Raw genomic sequence first — 25,300 nt, forward strand, 5'->3', positions numbered from 1 at the left:
GGTGCTCCTGAAGTTTATGTTCTTGGTATCATCAGTATAGCAATAAAATACAGTATATCTTTTGAAAGCTTCTTGTACCCCAGTTATTTTGGCTCCAAGAAGTTTCCAGCTTAAAGGTGTGTTAACTGTATTGAACTCCAAGCAGCAATTTGTGAGATTTTTTTTTTTTTTTTTTTTTTTAATAATAATAGCTGACACTGAGTTGTAATTAAAACCAATGGGTCTTTGAGCGACAGGGTATGGAACTGAAGCTAAATAAGATTTTGTCAAGGGAAAATAACTCAATAATGTAATAGGCTGGTATACAGAAACTTAAAAACTTTGCATATCATTGTCATCATCCTGACCTTTTTCTTTCCATGTAAAAAGTGCCTCAGTACAGTGATAAAGGGGGGGGGGGTGAGCATATGAAAAGAACATGAAAAGTAAGTTGCGAAAATAAAGTCATCATCCCTTTGAATTTCTGGGCAGGGTTGCAAAAGTGTGTGACAGAATTATTGCATGAGGTTGTGTTAGCAGCCACCATAATGTATGGGTGTAAGTTGAGAGAGCTGTAGAAATTAGAATGATCCTTTCACTCTGAATTTATCATGGTGTCCCTAACCTCCCTTGCCATTTACCATCTTTTTTTTTTTTTTTTTTTTTAGTGCTCACATTTGCTCCTTTCTTTTTACCTTCACCATTGCTTCTCTTCCTTGACCGACCCATTTACTACAATGACGTCCTTTGAATACTATCTTAAGATGATTTGATTCAGCTCGGCAGACTTTTAAGTTGAAGGGTTAAGTATAGTCCCTATTAAACCATTTAACATTCGAGGTCTTTCCTTAGTTGCCTAAGAATCATATATGATGAATAGAATAAAAGATAGACCATTTTAGTGAAAGGACTAGGTTCATCGTTCTTCCTTTTGTTTCCTGTGGTTTTTCACTTTACCTTCACGATGGTTTCAGTTCCCTTCATTGTGTTTCTTTTTCCTACATTTTTTCATGGCTCCTTTCACTTCCCTCCACCATGGTTTCCTTCGGTTCCTTTCATTTCCATCATAGATCCCTTCCATCCCCTTCATGGTTCCCTTCTATTCAGTATGGTTCCTTTCACTTCTCCAGATAGATCATCTCATCTTTATCTGTTACAGATGAATGGTCACTTCACTTTTTCTTGGGTGATTTACTCAGTCATTATTTGTCAGTTAACATTTCATTTTTCAGGTAAGTGACGTGCATTTGTCGTTCACATCTTCCTCACCTGCTCGATGTGGTGGTTCTCCACTCGTCCTTAGCGTAGTTAATTTCCGTTTATTATATCCATCTCCCTCTGCATCATTGTGTTACTTGACCTCCGAGCTGCGTGACTCCCCGTAAATACCTTAGAGGATGATTGAAGTATGTTACTGTCATGGAGAAATGTTTCTGTGGCGTCAGCCAATGTGGAAAGGTAAGCTGTTTAAATGACGCCGCCGTCGTCCAATTTTAAAGAGGTTTCCCAGGTAACCAATTTTCTGTTGATGAATAGCAACAGAAAACGTCAGAATCGATTGTTTTGATTAGAAGCTGATAGATGGCAGCAGTAATGATCACGACCGCTGGGCTGTGTTTATCCCAAGATGTCATCGTCCATTAAGGGCTAATATTCTTCTCAAGGTCAGTGATGGGAGGAGGGTGACCTTGGCCGACGACATGAGGTGTGGGAGGCGCCATGGGTGAGGAGGCGGGGAGCGTGACCATAATGGAGGCGGCCTTCGGGGTTTGTTTATCCTACAGCTTTTTGTTTGTCGGGGCTTGTGACAAGGTGGCGGCGGCGGCGGCGACTTGTATGGTGGTGCCTGGTTTGTTCCATGGCTACTCCCCTTCCCCTCACGGCTCGCGTCATAATTGTCTTGAAGCCGAACAGAGCAGCAAGTTCTGGTTCTAGGAAGAGGGCTGAAGACTACGGGACAAAGCGAAACAAGGGGTGTCAAATAACGCAGTCTTTTAGTGACGAACAATGCCATAGACCTATTAGCACCTGACATCATGACATTGCTTACCTGTGAATCCATATGGAGTGTTTGACTAGTGTTTTTGCATTTGTTTAGCACATAGTATGAGTAATATGATTTGAAAGTAGCATTTAAAAATTTTTATAGCCTAAATGTTGCCTAAAGTTAATCTGGAGATTTTATGTGGTGTAAAATAATGGTCATCACCAGATCATTGCATCCTTAAAATTTTTCGAGGCTCGTTTTTAGTGTCATTTTATATCATACCGGGTACCTTGTGTGCCATGGTTAGGTTTTAAATGTGTATAGCTTAGTTTGAAGTCTGCTACGGTAAGGTTAGGTTCAAAAGATGTGACTTACTGGTAGGTTAGGTTTGGCATGGATGACAGGTTTTGTAAATCATTTGAAGGATGTCAAGAATCTGAATGTTGCTAAGGCTGTATGATTTTACAAGTTGCCAATATGTGGTTCCGGGATATTACCACCTTAAACGCATAGTGTGATACCTAATTCTAAAAGTATTCTGCTGCGGCAGGTTGGGTTAGGTTAGGTCCAGAAAAATATACTGCTCAACCTGGAAAGGTGTATTGGCAACAGCTGGGACTTGATGCCAAAGTCAGGTCCAAAGAGTTGTATAAAAGTTTGCTCTGGTGTAGCTAAATAATTTTGACTGTAGATGCAGACTTGATTCAGCGTACCAGTACTGTACAGTCCATGTACGGCTGTAGGTTTCCTGTAGTTCATAATTGTAACTAGCCTTTTGTAGCCTCATATTTCTTAAGGCACTGGCATTAGAGTGAGAATTTGGCCAGGATAGAGGGACTAGGAGAAATGTTTTTGTTACTTTGTGTATGAAAGTTAGAATGACAAGAAAATAATGGAAAAGATAAAGATTGGAAAACAAAAAATCTTGACCATATGGCATAGTGGAAACAACAATGACAGTATGCTGAAGGCTATTGAGTTTCTTAAAAGACTCAGTATATTTCCTTTGGAAGCTCATTGCCTTGACTGTCAGGAACCGTGTAAATTTAGAAAAGACAGACATCAGTGATACTGTGGTCGATACAAAAAGTATGCAAAAACCAAAAAACTGGTACAGTGTAGTTTTTGTGTTTTTGACTACCAAGGAACTTGTTTGGACAACACACACCTTCCTGCTTGGCAAATTATATTGTTCATAAACCACTGGAATAAAAAGTTCTGGAACCACGATGTTACTATCACGTGTTTGAAGTGGATGACCCTCGTCCTGGACCATCGTATCTGTAGGGTAAGCATTCCCCTAGGATAAGTTAGGTATGTTGGGTTAGGTTTAGTGTGTTTGGTGAGGTTACGTTACATTTGCTTGGTTCGGTTTCGTCTGTTCCGTTACGTTAACTGGTGGTGCAGTATATTTTCCTGGTGGTTTTTGATGCGATTTGAGTTGTTTTTTACATAATTTTTTTTTGGAAAGTGCTTGATTTCACCTACTTGTCCAATCAAAGTTCATGATTGGAAAAGAGGGGAAACGAGGCATTCCCGACCAAAATGAAGGTCAGCAACATTCGAATCACATCAAAAACTACCAGAAGAATATATTGCACTGCCTGGGGGGTGTATTGGCAACTTGTAAAAATTTACCTGGTATTCATTGCATACCTTGTGTCCCCATGCCCTTTGTGACATAGAAATCCTTTATACTAATAAAATAGCTGAAAAATGTGACAAAAAACTTCTTAATCATGCCACCATCTACAGGTACATGATGGATACTCTACAAAGTGTGCCAGAAATGCAGTGGACTGATATTAGCAGTTTATCTTCACATTTGCCTCGTGGCTGGTGCAATGTGGTGTAGTCTTAATCAGTCATTTACCGAATTGGCAGAAGTTACCAAATTGTTTCTTTCAGTTGCAAAATGTGATATATTTTATAACTGTATGCTTCATACAAATACTGTAGTATATTACTTCATACAAATTATATATATTGGGTGAATTTTTCTTTTAAGTTTTTCATCATCATCATCTGGACCTCCTTTCCCACCCTAGGGCAGGGTGAGGAGTAGCAGCATCCAGACAGTCCAAGTTTGTCCACTTCAATGGGTCACACTTTTTTTTTTTTTTTTTTACGTGTCCGACTCTGGGCAAAGGCTTCAGGGCCTATTTCTTGGGGGCAGTGACCTCTCCCAAGGCCCAGTAGTCCTCCTACACCTCCACATGTCACCACACCCTGATATGCCAAAAACTTTCACCACATTCTGTAGCTTCACATAAACGTTTCTGATAGAGTCAATCCGAATGCTGTCACATTGAAAAGGGGTGCCAAATCCGTGATCATGCACTTCTTCTCATTCATTCATCCAGCCAGCTCGATCTCTTGTCAGTCCCCTAGCCTCACCAACTTCCAGACCTCTTTACCTCACACACTCATCCACCATATCCCTCCACCTTCTTGGCCTGCCTCACCTCCTCCCTTCTTCAGATTCGCTCAGATATTTTCCACCACACTATTGTTATCTGCTCACTCCACATGATCATACCATTTCAGTACACTTTCTTCGATTCTGGTGTCCACAGACTTCCCCACTGCACATCTTGCACAAATCACATTATTTCATATCCTATCCACTCTCTTTACTCCACATACATTCCTCAGCAGTCCCATCTCCACTGCCCTCACTCTTGGCGTCTCATTTTCATGCCACACTAGTGTCTCACATCCATATGTTAAAGTTGGCACTAACACTACTTCATGTAAACCTTACACAGCTGCAGCATACTTAAATTAATGTTTCTTATCAAGGCCTTCATTGCACCAGCAACCATCCTTCCTTGCATCCCTCTACTTTCCACTTCTTTCTCATATTTTCCTCTCTCACTGTATCCAGGTGTTTGAACTCTCACCAACTCCAGTCTCTCCACTCACAGCACACTGGGAGTCACCTGTCTCGATTACCATCACTTTACTTTTTTCTGCATTTCCTCTCACAGCATGATGCTCACAGACGTCAGCAAAACTCTGCACTAGTCTGCCAAGCTCTTGTCTGATATTTGCAAGTAATACTGCATCATCAGCATACAACAGTTTTGAGATAGCCAATCCATCCATCTCCATTCATTACCAGCACCATCCCTCTTTCCATTACTGGTGTTTTTACTTCTCTCATCACCTCATCCATATATATATATTGAACAATCATGGGGACATCACACAACCTTGTCACACGCCCATATTGATCGTGAACGATTCACGTAAATGCCCATTTACCCTTACTCATGCCTCACTACTATCATAAAAACTCTTGACAGCACCTAGCAGCTTATCATCTACACCATACATCTGCAAAACCTTCCACAGTCCTTCTCTGTCTACTTTGTTGAATGCTTTTTCCAGATCTCTAAATGCCATAAACACCTTATAGTCCTTCTTACAAGCCTTCTCCACTGTCTGTCTCACTGCAGATATTATCCACACATCCTCTGCCCGTCCTAAAGCCTTCCTGTTCATCACTCACCGGGACTTCCAGGGCTTTTACTAACTGCTGATGGTTGCAAGCCATTTAGCTCCTAAGGTTTCAGATTTACGAGCCAAATAAATTTTTAATAGCCAAACTGACTACGAGCTGAAATATTTTATTAGCAATAAATATATTTATTTACACATTGTGATGATTAGAATCATATAATGAGGTTTTAAACATTCACAGTGGTGACCAGGAAAGACTTAATAATTGATCACAACGTGCTTTTTTGTTCATTTATACGAGATTTACTTATTTTGTAGTTTCTGGGTTTTGAAGTGGATGTATTTTCTCCTCGCCAAAAGGCAACTTGTACATAAAATTTGTTTGCCGAAGGGAAAAAATACTCGCATTTGCGAGCTGTGGCTTGCCAGACAAGAGCCCTGACCTCTGATATCTCTCCTACTTTCTGTATAATAATTCTTCCATATACCTTCCCTGCATTGCTCAATAAACTTATGCCACGGTAATTCTTGCACTCACTTTGCTCACCTTTATTTTTGTACAGGGATACAGTCATAGTCTTTTTCCACTCTGCTGGCACAGTTTCTTTCATCCCTACCTTCTTATCTCCAGCAAGCACTTCATTCCACCCTCCTCTACACTTAATCATCTTGGCGTATACCTCATCAATCCCAGCTGCTTTCCCATTTTCCAGCCGCATCACCCGTGCGAGTGTCACGTTTCCTGGAGCTGCATTCCTTCTCTGCACACCCCCAAAACCAGTCCTGTTTACAGTAGCTGTGGTCTCTCTATTCCCATTCATCAGGCTTTCAAAATATTCTTTCCACCTACCTTCTAAAGCTTTTACAGGCATAAGTTTACAGTGATCCCTGTACTATCCAGATGCCCAGTTTCCGGACTCCCCATGTACTGGACATTGTGGGCCTGGATCTTTGGAACCCAAAAATGGCCAAAAAAAGAATGAAAAAAAAAAATCCTAATTTTTTCCCAGCCGTGATTTGAAATTGCCTCGCTGCGCTGAACAGGCCAGCTGTGTTTACACATGGCCCCTTCACCCCTTCCTTCCTCCCCCCTCACCAGTTACTGCCTAACTGTCATCACAAGTAGATGCTCATCGCAATGGATGCCACATGTTCTCGTTTTTGTGAATAAACAGTGATTAAACTGCAATACCACACCACTAGACTATATGGGAATTTACAGTGTTGTGCAGCATTAAGAAATTAGAATTTAGAGTGCAAAGGATTAAGTATGGAGTGCAAACTGGCGGTTGAAACTTGTGTGGTGCCATTAAGAACAGAATGTGCAGTGTTAAACAATTATAACTCACAGTGCAAAGAATTAAGTGCAGCACAACACTAGATTACTGTATGTACTTCAAGAGCATTTTCACCACTTCCAAAGCCTTAGAGAAGGTAGCCACAGATGTGCTGTAAGTACTCTGTACGTTGCTAAATATTTTCCATAACCACTTCTAATTCCTCATTCTCTGGTTCCTTTTCATTTATTTCATGATTTATGTCCATTATTGGTGTGAATAGGGTCTTAAATAGGTTTAAATAGGTGCTATGCATGTCCGGTAGGGAGTTATTTAGGTGGCTTTCAAAGTTAGGCTGGATTAGGGTCCTGAAGTACCAGTCCAGCAGGCAGGGGCCCACTTTCTGTATATGCCTTTGGCTCTGTTACATTGGATTGTGGAGGGATTACTGTATTATTTTTTTAGTCAGCATGAATTCTGTCAAGGTGAAAACTGGACACACTTTGATTTAATAAAGGTAGGTGGTGACCATCATCCACTCACGGTGTAGTGTTGCGTACTGCATCTTTCACATTAATCACTTTTTTTTGTGTCTGCCCTCTTCATAGTTCTCCCATCTTTCCTGTTACTTCTTATTACTGGTACTGTTCTTTCACTTTCAGTTGACTTTTCATTGACAAGCCAGGGCTGTGCACACAGGGGGTTTGGGAGGTTTAACCCCCCATTTCGAAGAAAATGAAAAATTTGAATGAAAGTAATTCTAAAAATGGAACTCATTAAATTAATCAAATCCCATTAAGAATGTTACAAAAAAAAAAAAAAGTTCAAAAGTTCTACAAAATATTAGAAGGAATGAATAGGACCATTCACAGAAGTTGCCACTCTTCACCTAATAATTTGAAAAGTAAATTCCTTTCAGGACACATGTTTGGATGATCTGTTGTGCTATTACAGTAATCCCTCAATTACCCTACGTAATAGAGCCAGAGGCATGTCTGGGTAGTGGCAATGCCCGGATAATGAACAATACCCCCCCTGCCATACGCAGACCCTACCTATACCCAACCTCCAACTTATACCTATCCTATTTGTACAGTGCCTCTGCTTGCTTTGGCAGTGTTTTCTGGTCATTCTGGTATATTTTGACCTCAAAACACACATAGGAATATCCACAGTAATGCTAAACACCAAGAAAACCATGGGGAAAAAAAAAAAAAAAATCACCCTACATATATACTACTGTTCAGTACCTCTCCTGGTTTTGACACTATTTTCCAGTCAATCTGCCATATTTAAACATCAAAACACACATAAGAATATCCAGAGTGATGTTGAACACACACACAAAAAAATGCATAAAGAAACTTTGAAAACCAAAAAACACCCTACCTATACGCTACTGTATGTACAGTACTCCTAATTTTGGCACTGTTTTCAGGTCAGGCTGCCATATTTAGACATCAAAACACACACAGGAATATCCAAAGTAATGCCAAACACCAAGAAAACCATGAAAAAAAAAATAAATAAATAAATAAAACCTGCCTATACACTACTGTATACAGTACCCCTCCTAATTTTGGCACTGTTTTCAGGTCAGTCTCCCATATTTTGACATCAGAACACACACAGGAATATCCAGAATAATGCTAATCACCAAGAGAACTTTAAAAAAAAAACACACAAAAAAAAAACACCCTACTTATACACTACTGTATGTACAGTACCCCTCCTAATTTTGGCAGTGTTTTCAGGTCAGTCCACCATAGTTAGACATCAAAACTTACATAGGAATATCAGTATTAATGCTGAACACTAAGGAAACAATACATAAACAGATATCCACAAAAACCCTCAGGACGGTTGGAAAATCAGTTATCACACCAGTGATAACTGCTCCAGGGCCACAAAAAAATTCCATGGCCAAATATGTCATCAGAAATTGGTTAAATTGGTATAACTGGTATACCATCATCTTTTCTGGTGTTTATACTGTAAGGTAAGCTAAAAAAAACAGAAAACTGATGAGCAAAAGAACAGAAATGCAGAGAGAATAAATTGTTTTCAGGAATGAAACTTACCTTCATATAGCTTCCCACCATCCTAGTGCAAAATTTTGCCAGCACCTTCCAAGATTTAAGCATTTGTCTAGATGCAGAATTTTGTGAGCTTCCCCCAGGTCACTTAAGAATTTTGATACGACCAATAATAATCAAATAAATCGCAAAAAACTTTAATAACTCATGAGTCAGTGCTATTACTGTGAAAGAGGGGAGGGAATGAGGGAGGGAGCCGGGAGGGTATGGAAAAGGGACAGGAGGGGGGGAGAAGTGAGGCTGTGGGCAGGATTTGCAGCCTTCTGTCACGAGGCCGACAGGCACTTTTACTGTACATTTACTCGTGGCTTGTGGTCTGTTTGATGCCTGGTGGCCATGCAGAAACACAACTCACGACGAGCGGGTGACTTTGGACATTTGGTAGAGAGGCGGGTGACCGCTGTCACTGAACATATTCTCATGGCATGTGGTCTGCGTTCAGTGGTGGTGGCAGTTGGGAAAGACTTAGCCCAGTGGCCGTGTGACTTTGGACATTCAGTGGGGATGCATAAGGACGTACCGTATTAACACCACTTGTGGGTTACCGCTGTATTACATGGGTGCTGGAGGTTCGTTGGGAGTGATCAGCCCAGTGCACAACTTTAATTATGCTGTACAGGGGCAGACGGACATTTGAGCTCTGGTTATAGGTTACAACTTATTTTCCACTCCCAGCTCAAGCCCAGCAGCCATGATACCAAAAGTTTGAACATGTCAGCTGTCAGGCTGAAGATCTCTGGGACTGTTACGGCTGGATAATGGCAAGTAAATTCAGATAGTGGTTTAATAGAGCCAAGGTTCAGTATATGGATAATGAACAGGTCCGGATACTGTACGTCCAGATAAATGGGGGATTATTGAAATTTCTTGGTAAATATTAATGCCTCAGTAAATTGCATACAAATTGTACTGATATTTTAATCTTCCATTGCTGCATGTAAAACAATGTACCGTAGTGTGTTAGTTGTTAGGGCAACGTTGTGATATTCTGAAACATCTCCCATATTTATAACAGACTCACCCTCTCTGAATTCCCTTAACTTCCAAAATGCTCTATCCATTGATATCCACAGTGTTTTCACTTCCAGGGTTCTGTAGATTTCAGTATGTAAATTACCGAGTTTTTCCTCTCTCAGTACTTAGGCCGTTATGGTACCTTAGCTTACTGTATTGCATTTCATGTACCGTACTTAGTTTAGTGGGTAATTAGGGCACTCCAATCGTATTGAGCCTGTGTAGGTGTACATCCAAGGGTTGGTTGGGGTCTGTTGCTCACATAATGCCACTCAGGGATGAGTGAGGCTGGTCACTATCATCTTAAATGTCAGGACCAACTTGCCTGGCCCCGGGCTTCTACAGTCCTCATGGGGCAACACAGGATTCGATGATGGATGAACAAAATAAAGTGAATGAAGTATGTTATGATGATTTTTTTTTTTTTTTTTTTTCCCCACCTCCCCTTTCAAAAATCCTGTGCATGGCCCTACAGAAAACCATTTACAGTGCTTGGTGGTAACCATATAACCAACCCAAACGTATGTCCTACGTGTCAGCAGGTGAGTTGGCAGAGGGTCAGTGCCCTCCCTGTAAAACAAACAGCTCAGAGACAAACTATCACACCTTATGGGATTATGTTGTCTGACTGTAGATAGATAGATAGGTACACAAGACTGAAATATACATGAAAATGTTTCAGTCTTACCCTCTTCTTATCATTTAGCCTACAGTACTATAGTCTACAACTTTCTGAAGAAACGATAGTTCAAACCCTCCAGCATTGAGTCACCAGCGATCATTCAATGCTCGTTTTGTTTCATTTTTGAAGGCTCCAACATGCTTGCATGCATCGGCCTTGGTCACATGATTGCAGCTCTCCATGCTGCTTGATCTCTGGCAGCTTTCCTTTTCAGTCCCTTGTCCCTGAGGTCACACTCAGTGACCTCGTCCTAGGTCTTTTTCTGTCTACCTCATGCAGACCTGCCCAAAACATTAACACTTCTCACTTTCTGCACCCAATTATCATCCCCCATCCTCTCCACTTGCCCAAACCACCTTAATCTACCTCTCCTTATTACAGCACCAATACACTCCAGTCCCATCCTAGCCCCTCCAGGCCTTGTACTAAGGGATGCACTGCACATCCACCTAATCATTGCCATTTCTGTACATTTGAGCCTGCAAATATCCTCTTCCTTTACAACCCAAGTCTCACTACCATTCAGCATTACACTCCTATCATGCCACATTCAAAGATCTTGTAGCATGGAGGGAGAGCCCTTTCAGTGTCTGGAGAGGCAACAGCTCCCTTTAAATATATATTTTGCAGTTTAATAGTGCTGATGATGCAGTACTACCTGCAAATACCAGAAGAACTTGATGGGCTAGTGCAGGGTTTTGCTGATGTCTGTGAGCATCGTGCCTTGAGAGTAAATGTAGAAAAGAGTAAAGTGATGGTTATTGAGAGAAAAGGTGACTCCCAGTGCAGTTACAGTGAATGGAGAGAGACTGGAATTGGTGAGAGAGGTCAAATACCTGGGTACAGTGATAGAAAAGAGGGGAAAATGTGCAAAAGAAGTGGAAAGTAGAGTGGCACAAGGAAGAAAAGTAGCTGGTGCAGTGAAGGCCTTGATAAGAAACAGAGGCTTGAGTGTTGCAGCTGCTCGAGGCTTACATGAAGGAGTGTTAGTACCATCGTTAACATATGGATGTGAGACTATGGTGTGGTGTAAAAATGAAAAGTCAAGAGTAAGAGCAGTCGAGATTGGACTGCTGAGGAATGTATGTGGAGTACAGAGGGTGGATAGAATATGAAGTAATGTGATTCGTGAAAGATGTGGAGTGAGGAAGTCTGTGGACACCAGAATCGAAGAGAGTGTACTGAGATGGTATGGTAATGTGGAGAGAATGGATAACAATAGAGTGGTGAAAAAGGTATATCTGAGCAAATTTGAAGGAGGGAGGAGGCGAGGTAGGCCAAGGAGAAGGTGGAGAGATATAGTGGATGAGCGTGTGAGAAAGAGAGGTTTGGAAGTCGGTGAGGCTAGGGAACTTACAAGAGATTGAGCTGGCTGGATGAATGTTGTGAGGAGAAGTGCATGATCAGGGATTTGGCACCCCTTTTTAATGTGACACCGTCTGGATTGAGTCTATCAGATATGTTTATGTGAAGCTACAGAATGTGGTGAATGTTTTCGGCATATCCGATAAAGCCAGGATTCCGGGGGCTTGAATGATCAGTGAATGGAAGCGTGCCCATTGGATTGGGCAAATTTAGGCTGTCTGGACATTGCTACTCCTCACCCTGCCCTAAGTTGGGAAAGGAGGTCCGGATGATAATGATAACAGTGCTAGTTCAGTAAGTGACTGCTGTTTCCGTAACTTGTCACTGGCGCTGCAGACAGAATTTGTACAAGCGCTTGAAGATGATTGGTGATAATGGGTGATGTGCTAGAGTACTTGTTAAGGGTGAGTGGCATGTGTGTAAATGTGTGGTTATACTGGTATGTGGGAGGTGAATGCAACATGGGGAATGGGTAGAGATAATGGACTTTGGCCAAGTACTGTACTGGGAATGAGACATCCTTATGTTCCTTTTATACATTTTTTTGCTGTTTGTGAGTCATGATATAATGTAATGGGTGGAGAGGGACCAGTCCAAGATATGATGCTAGATTTCCTTCATTTTCCCATTACAGGTAACCTTGGCTAGGGGGCAGCAAGTAGGGGTGCCAGCAAATGGAGGTGAACATTCACATCCATTCTTTAAAGCAGCATAGTGGTAACTTGGGTGGAGGTAAAAATGAGCACCACCTACCAGATAATGCGCTGTGAGGTGTGTGGTTGACATTGTATGTGGTGCTTCAGCATTGTTTGTGCACATTTGTGTTTGGGTGTCTGTGGGTGACTATTTTTGCACACACTTTTCTTATAACATTCACATACGCATTTGCATTAATATTGGAAAGTTTGATTTTTTTTTTTTTTTTTTTTTTTTTTTTTTTTTAAGTAGGAGTTAAATACAGCATTAAGGGGAGCAGAGGGGGAGAAATGGGTGTGAAAGACTCTGGATAGGAGTTTGGAATTATTTACTCTCCATGTGATATTAATACTGTATTTATTTATTTATTTTTTGCCAGTTGGCATGCCTTGTTAGGTCAGATAACTGTAGCTGCAAATTTAGATGCTACAGTACACTATTAGAATCTTGTGTGTCCCCTAGAATATAGTATAGGGCTCAAATTACTAGAGACTTCAATATTACAGTGTCACTGAAATTGCATTATAAGAAGTGAAAGGGTGGTGTCAGATTTCTCTCTCTCTCTCTCTCTCTCTCTCTCTCTCTCTCTCTCTCTCTCTCTCCAGTCTGTCTGAGTAGACTCTTTGACCACAGTTAAGCAGCTGCTTCTGTGGGGCTGCCATGCAGACACAGTATGACTGTGTAGTGCACCACCATCCCCTTGTGGTAGATGCCTCACCAGAGTTGGACCATTGTCCTTTCTATGTAGGTGTTTCATTTCTCCGGTTTTAAACAATACATTGTCACAGTGGACGGTGCAACAGACAGCAGGAGCAAGTGTGCATCTCTGCTTATGAATGGGGCTGTACAAATGTCACTAGGTAATCCTTCCCTAGCTGTTATCTTTAACCTGTATATATGGTGCTGTCACACAGTCTCGGAACTTAATACCAATAGACTATGGGTACATATCAGCTGCTTGCAGCCAGCATGGGACATGTTCATGGAACACATGTGACTACCATATTTACTGTTCAGATATAGCAGGGTGGAAAGTAATACCTGGCCTCAGTTATACAATAATCTCACAATATTTTTGTGCTTGATTAACTGACTCCAGGATTATCCAAGCACCAAACCTTAGAGCCATCATTACAGTACTTTAGGTTGTCAGTTTGGGTCAGCTATTCACCACCCAAGTGACAAGGATGTTTCTGTCTTGGGTCGCTTTTCCTTTGCATTGTAACTTTTTATTGATTTCAGTTTTTTTTTTTAATTTTGAGATTGATTAATGTCATCTGTCAGGATTGAAATGCAAGAAAGCATGTAGCATTGAATTATTTAGTGTAAATTAAAGCTCAGGATGAAACTTGACCAGTGTTTGCATTGGTAGTTGCTATATAGCATCTTTGATCTGTGTTAGTCAGATGACAGTGAGTAATCATAGGAATAATTAATATTACTGTATTCATGTTTTGCCCTTATGGATTTGACCTGTTTTGAGATGCTGGGAATTAGTATCATGGTGCATCAGTTTTTCCTAATGCCACTTTCATCACAGTTATAATTACTCACATAGTTTTTTGGGGTAGAAAAGCAACTGACCCTCTCCAGCTGGAGATATTTGCTCGAAAGAGGCTAGAATAGTTAGGTCCAGTGAAATTTTTGTGTGAAGATAGGTTCAGTCTGTCATCCAGTTTTGTTTATATTTACTTGTTTTTGAAGTGGGAAATATTATTAAGGAAATCTGATTTTTAACAGAAACATAGCAGATTAAGTCCATTTATCAAAACAGGAAATTTGATGAAAACTTAGGCAGAGTAGAAGATGTCACTTGATGCTTGTCTATAAACAAGAGGGAGGGGAGGGGATGTGCTGGCATATACACATGCTTTCAGTAGCATCAACTATGGCAGATAATAGAGGGATCACTTTAGAAGTACAGTAATCACGTTTGACCATGTAGAGCTTCTGTGGACATTCATAAATTTCAGAAAGCTATTAGGTTCCAGATCACCAGGGGTGCCGTGTTAATGTGCTTTGGAATATCAGTTGAGGCATAGGGGTTAATTTACACTTGTTTGCCATAGGTACTTGTTTTATACATTGTTAATTACAGTGATATGAATGCTTAACAGTTTTGTGTTTTCCAGGGCATAATGAATCAAGACCAGTTTTTGCTGAAGTGGAACAATCATCAGAATAATTTTGTCGAGGTCTTCAGTTATCTGCGTACACAAGTATGTAAAAAATTGCCCGTGTAATGTTTGCTGTACTGGATTGTATTGCATAGTTTGGAAAAACTATGTTATTGTACAGAACTTAGCCTTTGCCAGTTGTTTAAAACATGTATGAGTAGGATTTGACATAATACTGCATTCCAAAATGCTGAGATTTATGTTATTATTTTATTGTGTGGCTCATTTCTTTGGCCATGTTCATTGATAGTTCACATACTTTTGTACATTCTTATTGTACTTATGTAGCTTCACTTCATCTCTTAGGTGGGAACTATAGGTGAGATGATGGTAGTGGTGTTGTACAGTATGTCATTTGTGGATTTGAAGGTTGTAAAGTATTACAGGTACAGTACTTCTTCTCTCATTTCTGATAATGATTTATTAAAATGCTCTTTTTCCACACCAGGATGCATTTGTTGATGTTACACTGGCTTGTGATGGGAAATCATTCTCGGCACACAGAGTTGTCTTGTCTGCATGTTCGCCATATTTCCAGGTAAATTGTGTGTGATTTATGCCAGAGTTATATAACCATGATCCATACAGTGCTTCCCTTGGACTTGGAGATGTGCAGGGAGTGTTACAACCTGTAGAACTTTGGAGTAACATAGCTGTTTAAAAGCACCATTTGTTAATTACTAAGTGGTCAGAGTTGAAGAAACTTGCATGATTCCTCCCCCCAATGCGGAGAAGAAGGAACCAAATGCTAGGAGCTCTCATGATTCCCCCCCCCCCCAACATAAAAAAGTTCGTTCATTTTGAGATGCCAGGACACACTACATTTGAAAGACTGAAGGTCATAGACAGTAAGAAATATAGACAGAGGAAGACAGTTCCAGAGCTGACCAGTTGCATACAGGAAGGACTGGGAGTAACGGTTAATTCTTGCATTAGAGGGTTTGACAGGAATGGGGCGAGAGTTTGTTGCTACCGGGTGCTACACGCCTGTCGTAGTGGTGGAGGGATGCAAGTAGACAGTTCAGAGGAGTAGTGACAGTTGAAGTAGTGATAGAAAAGAGATAAAGATGCAACAGTTCAGCAGAGTTAGGGAGAGGTTGAAGGGAGCCAGTAAGAGGAGGAGAGTCAATGCATGAAAGCCTTTGACATCACCTTGTTGAGAAGAGCTGTATGTGGGGATCCTCCCCACACTTGGGAGTTGTACTTTACAACCTTTTTTTTTTTTTTTTTTTTTTTTTTTTTTTTTTCTAAGGTGCTGAAAGACTTGACATTTACTCTGTACACATATACAGTAACCTTTCAATCACCCTTCATCACAATATCTGGCCCAATGCAGTATCTGGTGCCGAAATGGGACATTACTGGCAGTTCTCAGCAATATCCGACATCAAGGTGTATCAACTGGCTTGTAAATGATAGCCAGCTAGTGCTATATTACTGTATGACTGTATTTTATCATTACACCTTTCCCCCCACTATTCGACAGGGATGCTTTCCATAAAAAATGATTGAATAAAGAATTGGTCGAATAACAAACCGATTTTTCCCATAAGATGTTAAGAAATGAGGGGTTAGGTTCCTGACCACCTTCATCATTCAAAATATATTCAACAAAGATGTAAAAAATACCAGTAAATATGAACGAAAGTGACAGAGATTTGAACTGTTTTCTTATAGGCCTACTGTATGTTCTTAAAGAAAATTGTATCAGTACTACATATATCTCGGATTATTGACATTTGATTTTCGATTTAAAAAAAAATGGAGAACAAAAGAAATATGTCTGTCTAGCAATATTAAAGAAAGACGTCTGAATGCCTTCGATAGTGTGTTTACTGCCGATCCTGCTGACTGGATATGACGTCACCACACCAGACAATCTCAAATTTATTCATTTAAAACTGCAGTTAGCAGTGGAAGCCTAACTGGAAGCGCTGAACCTAACTGGGAGGCTTCGCCTCGAGGACCCCCCCAATGATTATAACCTACCTAACCTAGTGCAAACTAAGATGCGCATTACATAAAATTGGTGCCAAAACAGTGTCATGCATAAAGAGCTTTCATAAATCATTGGCGCAATTGTCACCTGACCATGCGATGGTGAAACACTCATTCAGGTTGGTGAGTACATGATTGTTTGACAGGGGTAATACTAGGGGTCTTGGGTGGAGCCATATACATTATGTATATACTGTATATATATATATATATATATATATATATATACAGTATATATATATATACTGTATATATCTATCCATCCATCCATCATCCAATCCTACATTGCCCCATGAGGAGCGTAGGAGCTCGGGGCTAGGTAGTTGGTCCCGACATTTAAGATGAGAGTGGCCAGCCTCACTCATCCCTGAGTGGTATTACATGAGCAATCAACCCCAACCACCCCTTGGATATAAACCTTCACCAGCTCGGTCTGATTGGAGCACAATAATTACCCACTAAAACCACCAGGCGCCAAAATCTGGTTATATGGTTACCACCCAGTGTAGTAAATGCTTTCCTGGTGTACAGGAAACCATTTGGGTTGTCACTCAGTGTAGAGTCACACACATATATATATATATATATATATATATATATATATATATATATATATATATATATATATATATATATACTGTATATATATATACTGTATATATATATACTGTATATTTATATATATATATATATATATATATATATATATATATATATATATATATTATATGCAAAGTCCATTCCCCTAGTACAAGCCTATATGGGCGGCAGAAGACGGCACATACTAGGAATTCGCGTACTCTGAATACATAAACTTATGGAAAAAAATACGTATGGGTGGCACCCCCTTCATAGGCATCCCTTGAGACTCCTTTCAGGCCTAAGTATTGTTCTGTACAGGGGAACTGTCTAAGACATATTACCTAAGATAAAGTAAACCAACAAGATTATGGTTTTACTAAGTCAACAAGGATATGGCTTAACTATACCAACAAGAATTTGGCTGCTCACCTTAACCCAAGAGGACAACAGGCAAATTGTCTCCTGCACCACTCGGTTTCGGGACAGTTCGGGATCAAGTCAATTCACCGTCACAACAGTAACGACAATTCACCGTTATTAATGAAGACAGCTATGGTTGACGCTAGAATAATTCAAAGGTGACTACAGCGAGGAAGAAACAAGTTAATTAAACCTCCAGTGATGGAGAGTGGAGACTTGTCTATGAGCCATTTCCTGGGGAGGATCAAGAGGATAACGCAGTGTCTGGGGTGTCAGAAATAGACTTTGAAGAGTTTATGAACAAAGTGAGTGCCTTAGCTAGTGAAAGTATTGAAAGTGCTGGCGACGAGAGTGGTGAGGAAGGTGGTGTTTTGAGTGGTGCAGGAGAGAATTCGCCGTCAGACAAGTCCCTGTCAAAACATGGACTATTCCCAGTCATGACAGTTCACACCCTGGACAATTCCCTGTCATTCTACAAATACAGTATACTTATTATTAATTAATCAATATGTTAATGACCATCAAAGTCTATGTTCAATAGCATAGGCTTTGGATATTATTTATTAGTTGCACCTTTAGTCAATATTGACTAAAGGTGCAACTAATAAATAATATCCAAAGCCTATGCTATTGAACATTGACTTATATGGATCTCCCTGAAATACAGTTACTAAAGTATTGATTAATTAATACTAAGTAAACTGACGGGGAATCGTCCATGTCTTGACAGGGAATTGTCTGAAGGCGAATTGACTTGACGGCGAATTGTCTCGGAACCCTAGCATGCAACTCCTGCACCACTCGACACACCACCTTCCTCACCACTCCAGTCACCAGCACTTTCAACACTTTCACATGCTAATGCACTCACTTCGTTCATAAACCCTTCAAATCTATTTCTGACACCTCAGACATCACATCATCCTCTTTCCTCCCCAGGAAATGGCTCATTGACACCACTGGTGGTTGGTGCTTCTTGGGGTGGCAATGTCGCGTGCTCGGGGTAAACCCCGGATTTGGGCCACTCTTCGCTGCCGTCTCACCTGTTACGAGTTCATTTCGCGTCATTATTAAAAAACACACTAAAATTTGATAAAAAATAGGTCCTCGCGTAGAATGAGGATTGCGTACTCTGAACTCGCGTACTGTGGGGAAGAACTGTATACTGTATATATATATATATATTATCTATCTATCTATATATATATATGTATACACTCAATCCTCGTAAATCACGTGTTCATAAGTCACGGATTCGTAAATCACGGGTAGGTGGCCGTCAGATTACCGGCAACCTTAAATCACTGTTAAGTCATGAAAATCGCGGATCTAGGCACCCAAGTGGGCCTTTTCCGAAGAGAATCGTAAACCACGGCATTCAGACTGAAAATCGCGACCCAACAACCAATCACCGCACGTCCCTGGTGGCATATGTGCACACTAATGCCGCCATGTTGTTGTTGTTCTTGTCCTGCCAGTCCCCACACTACAGACCGTCGCCGTGGAGTATGAGAGTTACCTGCTTTTTTTGTGCTACTTTCCCCTGCCTCCTACCTGCCATGGCCCCTCCCAACCCCCCAATGAAGCGCTCTAAGCAGTATGGCGTCAAGAAGCTGCCGGAATTGTTGTACAGTCAATGTTTGGAGCTCATTCATTGTGTTGGGAGAGAAGTTTTCAAAGCTGGCGAAAGAGTTTGAGAAGAACAATTTCTGAGAGGTTCTAAGTTCTTCCCAACACCACCCTACTCCATTCACTTAAGCAATTTCGTCATAGGATTAAGGTGGGATCCCTTAACATGGCTTATTTCTATTTAATACATGCACTGAATATTCCTAAATTTGTATGTTTCTGTTTGATGGTGCCTAGATAGGTGTAGGTAGGGTGCTGGGGGGGTGGGTTGGCCAAAGTCCAGACTCAAATTAATTTTTCACATAAGAGTTATTATTCATAAATCACGGCAGTGGTCCAGACCCAAATTGCTGCGATTTATGAGGATTTAGTGTACATATATATACAGTATATATATATATATATATATATATATATATATATATATATATACATACCGGTGTTTACACTAGATGTAGTGCTTCGCTCTGTGTTTGCCCCTTCCTGTCTTCCTTCTTTCCATCCTTTCTCTTCTGGCTTTAATTCCTTCATTCTTTCCTCTTCCTTCTACCTGCAGGTGACTTTACACTCTCCTGTTTTTCTTTCCTTCATTCTTTCCTCTTCCCCCTACCTATGGGTGACTCTTCACTGAGTGACAAGCCAGATGGTTTCCTGCACACCAGGAAACCATTTACTGCACTGGGTGGTAACCATATAACCATATTATGGCGTCAGGTAGTTTAGTGGTTAAGATGCTCCAATTGGATTGAGCATTTGTAGGTTTATATCCAAGTGATGATTGGATGTATTGCTCATGTAATACCAGTCAGGGATTGGTGAGGCTGGTTGCTTTCATCTTCCATGTCAGAACCAACTTGCCTAACCCTGGGTTCCTACACTCCTCATGGGGCAACATAGGATTAGATGGTGGATATATATATATATATATATATATATATATATATATATTTATATATGTATCATCATCATCATCATCATCATCATCATCAGCCATTGAAGTCCACCGCAGGACTGGTCTATCCCTACCGAAGCAGGGATGATACAGTCAGTGTATCTCTACCCAGTGGCTTAGGCTGTCTGGTAGAGACTGTATGTAGGGTGAGAAGTGCTTGTAAGTGTAGTTGTAGTGTTGTAGTGGCTTTGGATATGTGTGTGTAGTCTGTGAACCAAATGTAATTGGCCTGCCTTAAGCCGATTGGGTGCAAGCATATTAGTATGCGACACTGGTTCAACCACAGCACCCCTTATGTCCGCCAAAGTAGCAAGTGGCTCGGTGAACGATTCCCAAAGTTTTTACAATTCTGGCGGGAGGCGAACCCTAGTCCACCAGAGTGTGAAATCCACACTGTACCAATGAGGCTATATATATATATATATATATATATACACACACACAGCTACTGCAAATTGACCTAGGACCTCCCCCTCACAAGGTATTAAAAAACACAGAAATCATAGTACGGTATATCACAATGTTTGTTCATGAAATGCCATTCCTTAATATGAAATCATGTTTCCCTTGTTTTTCGGGACCAGTTGGATGCGTTTTGGCACGGAATCACTTATTTCTTTAAAGTAATCTAAAGACATTTCACCAAACATTTGTCAGTTCAATCTATAGGTTGTCCAGATTGGGTGTCTTATTCTCTGTCATGATCTCTTCTCTGTCATAATTTTCTTCATCATTGCCCAGCAGTTTTCTATCGGATTTAGATCCGGACCGTTGCCAGGTCAGTCGTGGACCTCAATCCGATTATTCTGAAGCCATTTTGTCACCTTTCTTGACTTGTGACATGGAGCTGAATCGTGAATGAAAAAATCACACCCATGAACAGCAATAAATTTAACAAATGATCTTTCAGAATTTGAATGTACCGGCCGCCATTCATCATCAAGTTCTTAGGAGGAAAGTAAAGGCCTCCTTCCCATTTCACATGAGAAACACCCCCATTGTGGTAGGTGGGGGCGCTCACCATCCATTCACTCGATGTACTGCTGCTCTCGGGTGTCTGCCTTTTCCTCTCCATCCTTCTTTCCTTCCATTCTCTTCTGTCTTTCATTCCTTCATTCTTTCCTTGTCCTTCTGCCTACGGGTGACTTTACACTCCCTCTTCTGTCTTTCTTTCCTTCATTCGTTCCACTTCCTTCAACCTGTGGGTGACTCTACACTGAGTGACAAGCGAAATGGTTTCCTGTGCACCAGGAAACCATTTACTACGCTGGGTGGTAACCATATAACCAAATTTTGGCACATTGAGCTGGTGAAGGTTCATATCCAAGGGGTAGTTGGGGTTGATTGCTCATGTAATGCCACTCAAGGATGAGTGAGGCTGGTCACTCTCATCTTAAATGTCAGGACCAACTGCCTAGCCCCGGGCTTCTATGCTTCTCATGTGGCAATGTAGGATTGGATGATGGATGGATGGATCGAACACCCCCATACCATTACTGATTGTGGGTACTTAACAGTTGGCACCGTGTAAGCAGGGTCATATCGACTACAGGAGACAGGGTGACGAACCTTGGCAGAATGCACCTGGAACACTTGAAATGTGCTTTCATCTTAAGACATAACTTTTCTCCATTCATCCAGTGTCCAGTGTGCATACTTCTTTGCAAACTGAATGCGCTGCTTCTTCATGCGTTCAGTGAGAAGTGGTTTCTTGGCTTCGGTGTGGCTTGGCAAACCCAGTTCCTTCAGCAAGCGGTGTTGGATGGTTCTAATTGAGACATCTTGTAACAGCTGGGGATGCATTCTCTTCAATTCTGCTGCTGTCAGTCGAGGATTCTCTATTACTTTCCTCATCAGAAGTGTATCTGTACCATTGGAAGTCGTCCTCTTCTTTCCACCGCCATGCTTGTGCTCTGGTACGACATCAGGTGGCAGGCTGCGCGCTGCATCAGAAATCTTCATGACGGTCGACTTTGGGTGTCCAGTACATTCACAAAGTGTGTTGATAGGGTCATTATCCTGCCTCCATGCAATGATATGGACCCTCTCATCCCTTGAGCAGTACTTTCCAGGCATGACAACTCAACTCTAGGAAGATAACAGGGCAAACAGTAATGCATACGAAAAAAGTGGGAAGTGCAGGCTCGGAGCGAGGGGAACATATACTCCCACGCTTGCTTCTGAGTAAGCACTGACATGCTGAGTGTTTCACCACCTCCCGCCAACACCAGAGGAGTTGCCAGTTACTTCTTGCCCCTAAAATTCACTTTTTAGAGGTGGAAACACAAAGCAGAGACAAACAACTCTCTCATAGCAATTCTGTGTTTAGGTCCTAAGTCAATTTGCGGTGGGTGTATTTAGATAGGTAGAGAGATAGATATGCACACACACACACACACACACATGTAGAGGTACCTGCCACCAATTTTTTTTTTTTTTTATAGCATTTAATTCAATTTTTCATTATATAACATAGTCCCATAATGGATCATAGCATTCTCTTTAGACTTGGGGCTGAAGCCAGCTCTTTGGCTTGGAAGCCAAAGCCCTTCAAAAGTCAAGAAGCTGAAGCTGCAACCTAAAATCCATGGCTTCGTGAAGCTGAAGTCGTAAGTGGCTTCGGCCCCATGTCTGGTTGGGGCTGAAGACAGCCCCTTGGCTTCGAAGCTGATGCTGAAGCCCATGGAAAGTTACAAAGTGGAAGCTGCAACCTAAAAACCATGGCTTTATGAAGCTGAAGCTGGCTTCGGCCCTATGTCTGTCTCTTAAAGCAGTTTTTCGTTGATGTGGTAGCATTTAGGAATCCATCTAGTGTTGAGTACCAGTGTAACATTGAGTTTTCTTCTTGGCGAGTTGTCTCTCAGGCATTGTGTGCATGCATGGAAATTGATAAATTTGGGGTCATGATCAGATGCCCCTTTCCCAATTCTTGCCAAGATTTGCGTTATTTTAGGTTGCACGTAGCATAGTAGTATTTTCAGGACAATTTCCAGTGGGGGGACAATTGACCATAGCAAAGCTGTTGTCAGTGTCCAAGGATGCACACATCACCCTCACCATGTGACACTGGCAACAACCCTGAGACACTAAAAGCAACTTTGTCCTTAGGCATTTCTAATGAGCTAGAATATACCTGTTTACATTTGGAAGCTGTAATGAGGATTTAAAAATTGTGTTTTTATATGCATGTATAATATATTATTGTTGTTTTTTAAGTAATGGATCATTACTTGTGTCCTAGATTCATTTTTAATAAGTATTGAGGCTTATATGTTTTTCTTCTTTGCAGACACTGTTTCAGACTAATCCGTGCAAGCATCCAATTGTCTTCCTGAAGGATGTGAAAGGACAGGAGTTAGAGGCCCTGCTAGAGTTCATTTATAAGGGAGAGGTGAGACTTGACTATGTACTGGTTTATACAGTACATAGGCTAATATTTTACTGACTGTGGGAAGTGTTGTAAATCCCAATTTTGTAGACAGACGATTACCTGTGAATTCATTCTGATGAATTTTTAAATATATATTCAGCGAATCAAGATATTTTGGACATGTGGTATAGTACAGTGAGTCCTTGATATATGAAAACCTGAGGTACGAATTTTCGATGTTATTAAAGCGATGAAAATAGGACAGATTCCACAGTACGAAGGTATCAGTCTCAGGGATACGAAAAATTCAAAATGGGCGCTCGCTTGCAGCGAGAAAACAAACTAACCCCTCTGGTAAACAGTTTTTCGAACTCTTCTCAGTTGAGTCCACGGTTTCTGACAATTTGCCATCAGGTTGATTCCCCGTCATTTATTTACATATCAGTTTATTTAGCAAGTACATTAGTTTTCAATTTATATGAATTATAAAGGTGATGGTGGTTTATTCTTTTTATGATAAATGTAAAATATGGCGTCAAATAGTTGGTAATAATGGAAAAAATATTAATAGTAATCCCTGTACTATCCAGACACCCACTTTCCGGACACCCCACTGACCAGACATTATGGGCCTGGACCTTCGAAACCCAAAAATGGCCCAAAAAAGAAAAAAATCCCCCCAAAATCCAAATTTTTTTCTCGCCCATAATTTGAAATTGCTGCACGGCGCCGAACACCTGTTTACACCACGGCCCCTTCACCCGTTTCTTCCTCCCCCCTCCCCTGTCAGGGTGGCCATTTGGTATTTTTCATTACCAAATGTGGGCCAATTTGGTAATGAAAAAAATTCATTTGGTAATGAATCAAAAATGCTTTACCAAATGGATTTCTCACATGTATGAGGATACACAAGATGGAGATGGTGGATTGTTTGCTCTCTCTGATTAATCTGCTAGCCTACATAGCGTGAAAATAATCAACATGCTGTTAATTGTAAGGAGAATGATTACATTTATTTCCACTTGTATATATAATTAGTCAAGAATAAATGCTAGCTTTACAAATTTGGTAATGAAAAGTTAAATTTGGTCATGAAAATTGAGGAGTTTGGTAATGTGGCCGAGTTGCAATCTGACAATCCTGCTTCCCCCTCACCAACAGTTATTGCCTAACTGCGATCACAAGTAGATGCTTATTGCAATGGATGCCGCACGTGCTGATTTTTGTGAATAAACTGCAATACCTCGCCACTAGTCCTCACAGGAATTTTCAGTGTTGTGCAGTGTTAAGAAATTAGGATTTAGAGTGCAAAGGATTAACTGTGGAGAGCAAACTGGCGGTTGAAACTGGCGTGGTGCAATTAATAGAATGTGCAGTGTTAAACAATTATAACTCACATTGCAAAGAATTACTGTAAGTGCAGCACAACACTGGATTACTGTACTTGCTTCAAGAGCATTTTCACCACTGCCAAAGCCTTAGAGAAGGCGGCCACAGATGTGCTGTAAGTACCCTGGCTGAGGTACAGTCACATCTGATTCCTCATTCTTTAGTTCCTTTTCATTTATTTAATGCTTTATGTCCATTATTGGTGTGAATAGGGTCTTAAAT

At 40.9% G+C, this 25,300-nt stretch overlaps 1 protein-coding gene across 1 annotated transcript in view; it reads left to right on the plus strand.

Annotated features, from left to right (window-relative positions):
- The first annotated feature begins 1,583 nt into the window (after positions 1–1,583).
- Positions 1,584–25,300, plus strand: part of LOC145412987 (uncharacterized) — a 121,679-nt gene continuing 97,962 nt past the window's right edge. The window contains exons 1-4 of the mRNA XM_080282810.1: positions 1,584–1,643; positions 14,694–14,780; positions 15,187–15,276; positions 23,609–23,710. Coding sequence (XP_080138936.1) covers positions 14,700–14,780; positions 15,187–15,276; positions 23,609–23,710 — 273 coding nt within the window. The 5' untranslated portion in view covers positions 1,584–1,643; positions 14,694–14,699. The remainder of the gene's footprint in view (positions 1,644–14,693; positions 14,781–15,186; positions 15,277–23,608; positions 23,711–25,300) is intronic.

This window comes from Coenobita brevimanus, chromosome 94 (assembly GCF_032717465.1).
Source record: "Coenobita brevimanus isolate Jiangsu-jjx chromosome 94, ASM3271746v2, whole genome shotgun sequence".
Lineage (NCBI taxonomy): Eukaryota > Metazoa > Arthropoda > Malacostraca > Decapoda > Coenobitidae > Coenobita > Coenobita brevimanus.